This window comes from Salmo trutta, chromosome 24 (genome assembly GCF_901001165.1).
Source record: "Salmo trutta chromosome 24, fSalTru1.1, whole genome shotgun sequence".
In the NCBI taxonomy this organism is placed as follows: Eukaryota; Metazoa; Chordata; class Actinopteri; order Salmoniformes; family Salmonidae; genus Salmo; species Salmo trutta.
Window position 1 is genome coordinate 2,760,713 of NC_042980.1, and position 10,040 is coordinate 2,770,752.

At 42.5% G+C, this 10,040-nt stretch overlaps 1 protein-coding gene across 1 annotated transcript in view; it reads left to right on the plus strand.

Annotated features, from left to right (window-relative positions):
* The window catches only part of LOC115160595 (muscleblind-like protein 3), a 29,915-nt gene extending 20,215 nt beyond the window's left edge, over positions 1-9,700 (plus strand). The window contains exons 4-5 of the mRNA XM_029710785.1: positions 8,007-8,124; positions 8,568-9,700. Coding sequence (XP_029566645.1) covers positions 8,007-8,124; positions 8,568-8,578 — 129 coding nt within the window. The 3' untranslated portion in view covers positions 8,579-9,700. The remainder of the gene's footprint in view (positions 1-8,006; positions 8,125-8,567) is intronic.
* Positions 9,701-10,040: the final 340 nt, after the last annotated feature.

Genomic DNA, 10,040 nt, shown 5'->3' on the forward strand with positions numbered 1-10,040 from the left:
ACAAGTGGACTACACGTCTCGAATGTTCAGAAAGTTAAGCTTACGTTGCAAAAATCTTATTGACTAAAATAATTAAAATGATACAGTACTGCTGGCTGGTGTAGTAGGCTAGCTAGCAGTGGCTGCGTTGTTGACTTTGTTTGAAAGTGTAGCTGGCTAGCTAACCTCGATAATTACTCTAAACTACACAGTTATCTTAGATACAAAGACAGCAAAGACAACTATGTAGCTAGCTAACACTACAACGGAACGATTTGATTAGTGTAATGTATTATTAGTTTCTACAGTGCTGCTAGTCGGTAGAAGTTGACTAGCTAGCTAGCAGTTGTTGACTAGGTAGGAGAACGGTGGCGCGGCGCGTCGACGAAAATAGCTGGCTAGCTAACCTCGATAATTACTCTAAACTACACAATTATCTTAGATACAAAGACAGCAAAGACAACTATGTAGCTAGCTAACACTACACTAATCAAATCGTTCCGTTGTGATGTATTATTAGTTTCTACAGTGCTGCTAGTCGGTAGAAGTTGACTAGCAGTTGTTGACTAAGTAGGAGAACGGTGGCGCGGCGCGGCGGACGAAAATAGCTGGCTAGCTAACCTCGATAATTACTCTAAACTACACAATTATCTTAGATACAAAGACAGCAAAGACAACTATGTAGCTAGCTAACACTACACTAATCAAATCGTTCCGTTGTAATGTATTAGTTTCTACAGTGCTGCTAGTCGGTAGAAGTTGACTAGCTAGCTAGCAGTTGTTGACTAAGTAGGAGAACGGTGGCGCGGCGCGGCGGACGAAAATAGCTGGCTAGCTAACCTCGATAATTACTCTAAACTACACAATTATCTTAGATACAAAGACAGCAAAGACAACTATGTAGCTAGCTAACACTACACTAATCAAATCGTTCCGTTGTAATGTATTAGTTTCTACAGTGCTGCTAGTCGGTAGAAGTTGACTAGCTAGCTAGCAGTTGTTGACTAGGTAGGAGAACGTTGGCGCGGCGCGGCGACTAAAATAGCTGGCTAGCTAACCTCGATAATTACTCTAAACTACACAATTATCTTAGGTACAAAGACAGCAAAGACAACTATGTAGCTAGCTAACACTACACTAATCAAATCGTTCCGTTGTAATGTATTATTAGTTTCTACAGTGCTGCTAGTCGGTAGAAGTTGACTAGCTAGCTAGCAGTTGTTGACTAAGTAGGAGAACGGTGGCGCGGCGCGGCGGACGAAAATAGCTGGCTAGCTAACCTCGATAATTACTCTAAACTACACAATTATCTTTGATACAAAGACAGCTAAGTAGCAAGCTAAAGAATTGCTCAGATCAAACAAATCAAACCGTTCTAATGTAAAGAGATGTAATATTACCTGCGGAGCGGGGTGCAGCACGACTACTCGCTCCAAACCCGGAAGACACAAAAGAAATGTAACCCAGAGACAGGTGTTTTATACAACAGCCTACTATGTGTTCTCTTTTCGACTCCGTCTGCATATTTGCAATCAAACGGCAGAATTTCATCCGTCTCCTTAGCTATCATACTCTAATTCCACCATGCATTCCACTGATTTCAAAACTCTGTCCTCCAGAAAGTGGAGAGCAACAGCTTTGCAGTTCTACTACGTGATATCTTTCAAAAAAGCTGCGTAAAAAAGGATTACCTACACATACTGACCAGCTCATGTTATAGTCAAAAGCATGTTAATGGCAGTCCAATCCGAACTCATCTCTCTGCATGTCCAGCCCAGCCATTATCTCAGCCAATCATGGCTAGCAGGAAGGTTCCTGCCTTTTTCTGTGTCTAGACCAACTAGGCTCACAATTTAAGCCTTTCATTTGTATTTACAGATGGCATACACGTTTGTTATTAAGGCACATGACAGTTCACATGTTCCAGAAGGCATTTCTGCCAAAAAACACATTTTGATGAAAAAAAAAAGTTTACGTTCTTGGGAACCTTCAATGCAGCAGATATGTGCCTCGACACAATCATGTCTACCAACAATTCCTTTCGACCTCATGGGTTGGTTTTTGTTCTGACATGCGTTGTCAACTGTGGAACCTTGTATAGACAGGTGTGCCTTTTCAAAGCATGTCCAATCAGTTTAATTTACCGCAGGTGGACTCCAATGGAGTTGTAGAAACATCTCAAGGGTGATTAATGGAAACTGCATGCACCTGACCTCAATTTCGAGTCTCATAGCAAATGGTTGCAAAAATATCTAAAAAAACAGTTTCTGCTTCGTTATTATGGGGTATTGTGTAGATTTATGAGGACTTTTTTTTTTACTTAATCAATTTTAGAATTAGGCTGCAACGTAACAAAGGGAAGTGGTCTGAATTCTTTCCAAATGCAGTGTATGCCCAGGCTTTTCTCCATTTTATTTGACCGTTTGTATCATGTTAAATATTAGCCATCGGGAGCCACCGTCAGTAATACCCACATACATTTATTTTTGCTTCATTGCATTCCATTCCATGTACCTTTCTTTCCTCTGTCACAGCCTTGTAAATTGTTGTTGAGGGTCGATAGGATTAGTGGATTACATTAGGCTAATATTGTGCAATAATTTAAGACATGCAGCCTATTTGAATCATTGAGGCCACAAGTAGCAGGTTAAGCCTGGAGTGTATTGCATGGTTCACGACAACTGGACCATTGTCATACAGTTCCATAAAAAGTGAGAATAAGGGTAGATTTGTAGGATTATTGTTCAACCCCTATTCTACACTTTTGTCCACGCTTTTTTGCAGACGTTTACGGACACAGGCCATATTCAACAGATATTTTCGCGCTTGTAAATTCATTATTCTGTGCTCTGGTACACTCAGACAAGAATGCTCTGAAATCGGAGAAGATAGCCAGAGCAAATTTACGAAAGCACCCGAATGTCCATTGAAAACGCACAACGACTATACCATTTAGCTAAACTAAGAATGATGGGAATAATCAAGTCAATAAACGTTGGGTAGTTAGTCTATAGTTAATATACTGGCAAGTTTGATCTATAAGTAGCCAACTAACATTAGGTAGCTAGCTAACAACCTACCGGTACATACTGCTGTAATGATACACCATGTGGTTCGTAAAGTCAGCGTAGCTAACAAATTGTCAGCCAATATAACGTGTAAGGTAACTTATTTGAAAAGTCATTACTTTATTACATTGCTCAATTTTTTCTTAACCTTTGTCATAATTAGTTAACCTCTCTCGGGTATGTGGAACGAAATCGTCCCACCTAGTCAACAGCCAGTGGAATCGAGTGGCGCGAAATACAAAAAACCTTAAAAATGCTATAACTTCAATTTCTCAAACATATGACTATTTTGCACCATTTTAAAGACAAGACTCTCATTAATCTAACCACATTGTCTGATTTCAAAAAGGCTTTACAGCGAATGCAAAACATTAGATTAAGTTAGGAGAGTTCCCAGCCAGAAATAATCACACAGCCATTTTTCAAGCTAAAATATATGTCACAAAAACCAAAACCACAGCTAAATGCAGCACTAAGCTTTGATGATCTTCATCAGATGACACTCCTAGGACATTATGTTATACAATACATGCATGTTTTGTTCAATCAAGTTCATATTTATATCAAAAACCAGCTTTTTATATTAGCATGTGACTAGCATGTGACTAGCATTCCCACCGAACACTTTCGGTGAATTTACTAAATTACTCACGATAAACGTTCACAAAAAACCTAACAATTATTTTGAGAATTATAGATACAGAACTCCTTTATGCAATCGCTATGTCCGATTTTAAAATAGCTTTTCGGTGAAAGCACATTTTGCAATATTCTGAGTAGATAGCCCGGCCATCACAGGCTAGCTATTTTGACACCCACCAAGTTTGGTACTCACCAAAATCAGATTTACTATAAGAAAAATTGGATTACCTTTGCTGTTCTTCGTCAGAATGCACTCCCAGGACTTCTACTTCAATAACAAATGTTGGTTTGGTTCCAAATAATCCATAGTTATATCCAAATAGCGGCGTTTTGTTTGTGCGTTCAAGACACTATCCGAAGGGTAAAGAAGGGTGACGCGCCCGGCGTATTCCATTACCGTACTTCGAAGCATGTCAAACGCTGTTTAAAATCAATTTTTATGCGATTTTTCTCGTAAAAAAGCGATAATATTCCGACCGGGAAACCTTGTTTTCGTTCAAAGACTGAAAATGTAAACATGGTGGAGTCTTGTGCATGCGCGCCCCAGTCTCATTGTTCTCAGATCGACCACTTACCAAATGCGCTACTGTTTTCAGCCATGGCCTGCAAAGTCATCATTCAACGTTCTGGCGCCTTCTGAGAGCCTATGGGAGCGTTAGAAAATGTCACGTTATGCCAGAGATCCCCTGTTTTGGATAGAGATGATCAAGAAGGCCAAGAAATAGTCAGAGAGGGCGCTTCCTGTTTGGAATCTTCTCAGGTTTTGGCCTGCCAAATGAGTTCTGTTATACTCACAGACACCATTCAAACAGTTTTAGAAACTTTAGGGTGTTTCCTATCCATATATAATAAGTATATGCATATTCTAGTTACTGGGCAGGAGTAGTAACCAGATTAAATCGGGTACGTTTTTTATCCGGCCGTGCAAATACTGCCCCCTATCCCCAACAGGTTATTAAGGGTCCCGTGAGATTCAGACAGCTAGCCGGGCCATAGGTAGCAAGCTGGCAAAAGATGGAGGGAGGTCTGTTTTTTTTGTCCGGGTGACAATTTGGTTACTTGTTCAGGAGTCTTATGGCTTAGGTGTAAAAACTGTTGAGAAGCCTTTTTGTCCTAGACTTGGCACTCCGGTACCGCTTGCCATGCGGTAGTAGAGAGAACAGTCTATGACTGGGGTGGCTGGGGTCTTTAACAATTTTTAGGGCCTTCCTCTGACACCGCCTGGTGTAGAGGTCCTGGATGGCAGGCAGCTTTGCCCCAGTGATGTACTGGGCCGTACGCACTACCCTCTGTAGTGCCTTGCGGTCGGAGGCCAAGCAATTGCCGTACCAGGCAGTTATGCAACCGGTCAGGATGCTCTCGATGTTGCAGCTGTAGAACCTTTTGAGGATCTCAGGACCCATGCCAAATCTTTTTAGTTTCCTGAGGGGCAATAGGCTTTGTCGTGCCCTCTTCACGACTGTCTTGGTGTATTTGGACCATTCTAGTTTGTTGTTGATGTGGACACCAAGGAATTTGAAGCTCTCAACCTGCTCCACTACAGCCCCGTCGATGAGATTGGGGGTGTGCTCGGTGCTCCTTTTCCTGTAGTCCACAATCATCTCCTTAGTCTTAGTTACGTTGAGGGATAGGTTGTTATTCTGGCACCACCCGGCCAGGTCTCTGACCTCCTCCCTATAGGCTGTCTCGTCGTTGTTGGTGATCAGGCCTATCACTGTTACGTCATCTGCAAACTTAATGATGGTGTTGGAGTCGTGCCTGGCCATGCAGTCGTGGGTGAACAGGGAGTACAGGAGGGGACTGGGGTCTCCAGTGTTGAGGATCAGCATGGCAGATGTGTTGCTACCTACCCTCACCACCTGGGGGCGGCCCATCAGGAAGTCCAGGATCCAGTTGCAGAGGGAGGTGTTTAGTCCCAGATTCCTTAGCTTAGTGATGAGCTTTAAGGGTACTATGGTGTTGAACGCTGAGCTGTAGTCAATGAATAGCATTCTCACATAGGTATTCCTTTTGTCCAGGTGGGAAAGAGCAGTGTGGAGTGCAATAGAGATTGCATCATCTGTGGATCTGTTTGGGTGGTATGCAAACACTCCAATTTGTCTAGGGTTTCTGGGATAATGGTGTTGATGTGAGCCATTACCAGCCTGTCAAAGCACCTCATGGCTACCGATGTGAGTGCTACGGGCCTGTAGTCATTTAGGCAGGTTGCCTTTGTGTTCTTGGGCACAGGGACTATGGTGGTCTGCTTGAAACATGTTGGTATTACAGACTCAATCAGGGACATGTTGAAAATGTCAGTGAAGACACCTGCCAGTTGGTCAGCACATGCCCAGAGCACACGTCCTGGTAATCCGTCTGGCCCCGCAGCCTTGTGTATGTTGACCTGTTTAAAGGTCTTACGTCGGCTACGGAGAGCGTGATCACACAGTCGTCCGGAACAGCTGATGCTCTCATGCATGCCTCAGTGTTGCTTGCCTCGAAGCGAGCATAGAAGTGATTTAGCTCGTCTTGTAGGCTCATGTCACTGGGCAGCTCGCGGCTGTGCTTCCCTTTGTAGTCTGTAATGGTTTGCAAGTCCTGCCACATCCGACGAGCGTCGGAGCCGGTGTAGTATGATTTAAGCTTTGCCTGTTTGATTGTTCTTCGCAGGGCATAGCGGGATTTCTTTTAAGCTTCCAGGTTAGAGTCCCGCACCTTGCAAGTGGCAGCTCTACCCTTTAGCTCAGTGCGAATGTTGCCTGTAATCCATGGCTTCTGGTTGGGGTATGTACGTACAGTCACTGTGGGGACGACGTCCTCGATGCACTTATTGATAAAGCCAGTGACTGATGTGGTGTATTCCTCAATGTCATCGGAAGAATCCCGGAACATGTTCAAGTCTGTGATAGCAAAACAGTCCTGTAGTTTAGCATCAGCTTCATCTGACCACTTTTTTATAGACTGAGTCACTGGTGCTTCCTGCTTTAATTTTTGCTTGTAAGCAGGAATCAGGAGGATAGAGTTGTGGTCGGATTTACCAAATGCAGGGTGAGGGAGAGCTTTGTACGCATCTCTGTGTGTGGAGTACAGGTGATCTAGAATTTTTTCCCCTCTGGTTGCACATTTAACATGTTGAGGGAAATTTGGTAGAACTGAATTAAGTTTCCATTATAGTCTCCGGCCACTAGGAGCGCCGCCTCTGGTTGAGTGGTTTCCTGATCCTGCTTATTTCCTTATACAGCTGACTGAGTGCGGTCTTAGTGCCAGCATCTGTCTGTGGTGGTAAATAAACAGCCACGAAAAGTATAGCTGAGAACTCTCAAGGCAAGTAGTGTGGCCTGCAATTTATCACAAAGTACTCTTCTTCAAGCGAGCAAAATCTAGAGACTTTCTTAGATTTCGTGCACCAGCTGTTATTTACAAATATGCACAGACCACCCCCCCTCGTCTTACCGGAGTGTGTTGTTCTATCTTGCCAATGCAGCGTATATCCCGCTAGCTGAATATCCATGTCGTCATTCAGCCACGATTCCGTGAAACATAGGATATTACAGTTTTTGTTGTCCGGTTGGTAGGATATTCGCGATCGTACCTCGTCTAATTAATTGTCCAATGATTGCACGTTGGCGAGTAATATTGACGGTAATGGCAGCTTTCCTACTCGCATTCTGCGGGTCCTGACGAGGCATCCGGCTCTTCGTCCTCTGTACCTGCGTCGCTTCCTCTTGCAAATAACTGGGATGTCGGCCCTGCCGGGTGTTTGGAGAATATCATGTGAGTCTTGCTTGTTGTTGAAAAAATCTTTGTCTAATCCGAGGTGAGTGATCACTGTCCTGATATCCAGAAGCTCTTTTCTGCTGTAAGATACGGTGGCAGAAACATTATGTACAAAATAAGTTACAAATAATGCGAAAAAAACACATAATAGCACAATTGGTTGGGTGCCCATAAAACTGCTGCCATTTCTCCCGCCGCCATTTTAGATGAGCCAAATCTCTTTTTCGTCCACTTTCATATTCAAAAGGATCCACCTTCCTTGCGAATCATTCCTGACTATTTGCACATTCAGATCGACATTTTTGTTAACACACTTTTTGAGTTCCTTTGTCCAAAGTTTTTATTTTATTTCTGCTCATGAAACATTGGACCATTACATGTTGCATTTATATTTTTGTTCAGTATATATAATTCAAAGTACATAGATGCATTGTAGGACCATTTCTGAGCCCATATGCTAACACGTTCTCTCTTTCTCTCTCCCTTTTTTTCTCTATTCCTCCAACTCTTTCTTCCTTCCCCTGGACCTGCCCCTTGGGGCTATGCAACCCACTACCTAAGAGGCCCACCTTAGAGAAGAGTAACAGGAGTGGCGTTCAGGTGTTCAACCTCAACATGTTCCACTATCAGCAGGCCCTGGCTAACATGCAGCTTCAGCAGCCAGCCTTCATCCACTCTGGTGAGTCTAGTCTACTCTGTAAAATAGAATAAGTTGGCTTTACTTTTTTTATTTTTATTAAATTAAGTTTGGTGAACTTATCTATCATGAGTCTGATAAAGATAGCTGACCTAAGTATACTGGGGAGGGCCAGACAGACTGACACTGCAGGTTTACACTGTACTGTCATTAGGGGATCAATTTCACAGGGACAACATAGAGACTGCACAGGGAAACAGCCAGAAGAAATGACACATGGCAGAAATATATTACTATGGGATGCTATTTATTGATTTTAGTTCAGCTTTCAATACAATGCAAATACACACAGGCCTCGCAGGTTGGATCAGGGATTTTTTTAATTTACCGCCCACAGAGGGTCCTCGTGAATGGGGCCCTCTCTGATGAACTGACCCTGAACACAGGGGTTGTGTCCTTTCACCGTTGTTTTTCTGTATCTACAGTAATGAGATGAAGATCCAAGGAAACAATGTGAGCATTTTGAAGTACGCGGATGAAATGACTCTGGTAGGACTCTTTTTTTAATGATGCTACGTCAGATGGGGACAGCTATTTCAAACAAACCAACAACCTTCAAGAATGGTACCAGTCAAGTGACCTCCACATCAATGTGGAAAAGACAAATGAGCTCATCATCAGTGGCATAAACTTACCAATGTCCCAAACACTCTCTCTGAACAACCAATCAGTGGTGGTGGTTGAGTGTTTCAGGAAACAATGTGAGCATTTTGAAGTACGCGGATGAAATGACTCTGGTAGGACTCTTTTTTTAATGATGCTACGTCAGATGGGGACAGCTATTTCAAACAAACCAACAACCTTCCAGAATGGTACCAGTCAAGTGACCTCCACATCAATGTGGAAAAGACAAATGAGCTCATCATCAGTGGCATAAACTTACCAATGTCCCAAACACTCTCTCTGAACAACCAATCAGTGGTGGTGGTTGAGTGTTTCAACCTAGGGACACAAATTGATAACAAACTAAGCGCCTGTTTTTAATAAGGAAATTGAAGGGGTTTGGGGTCAGCCAGGATGTTCTGGAGAGGGTGTACAGCAGCTTGGTGGAGAGCATCCACATGTTCAATATGACAGTCTGGAATGGAAGTCTGAGCGTGAGGAAGTAAAGTATACTGACCAGAGTAGTAAACACAGCCAGCAAATGAATTGGTCGACCACAGGCACATTTGAGCAGTCTGTTCCACAAGGCAATGAAAAAGAAGGCACTGGCTGTCGTTGACGACCCCCCCCACCCTCTACACCCTCAGTTCGAGAAGCTTCCAGCTGGCTGGCGCTTCAGATTGCCCATGGCCAAGAAGAACGTGTTCAAACATTAATTCGTTACATGTGCTGTTAGACTAGTAAATGCAAAGTAATTTTATATAAGTATCAGTGTATGTACTTATCTATTCAGTGCAGTTGGGACAGAGGTTGGTTGTGAGTGAATGTATCAATGATCTCTATGTTTTTAGTATATGCAACATGATGGACTGACTGGTTTAAATGTGTATGATGTGAATGTCATCCCGTTATTGGAAGGTGATGCCAAATAAAAATGTTCACCCTGGACGGACAACATAGTTTTATTCTATTCTATTAGTACTACGACATTTTAGAATTGTTTTATGTAACCTTTATTTTAACAGGGAAGATATATTGAGACCTAGGTCTCTTTTACAAATGTGCCCTGTATACACAATATACATACACATATATATATATATATATATATATACAGTACCAGTCAAAAGTTTGGACACACCTACTCATTGATGGGTTTTTCTTCATTTTTACCATTTTCCACATTTTAGAATAATAGTGAAGACATCAAATCTATGAAATAACACATATGAAATCATGTAGTAACCAAAAAATTGTTAAACAAATCAATATGTATTTAGATTCTTCAAAGTAGC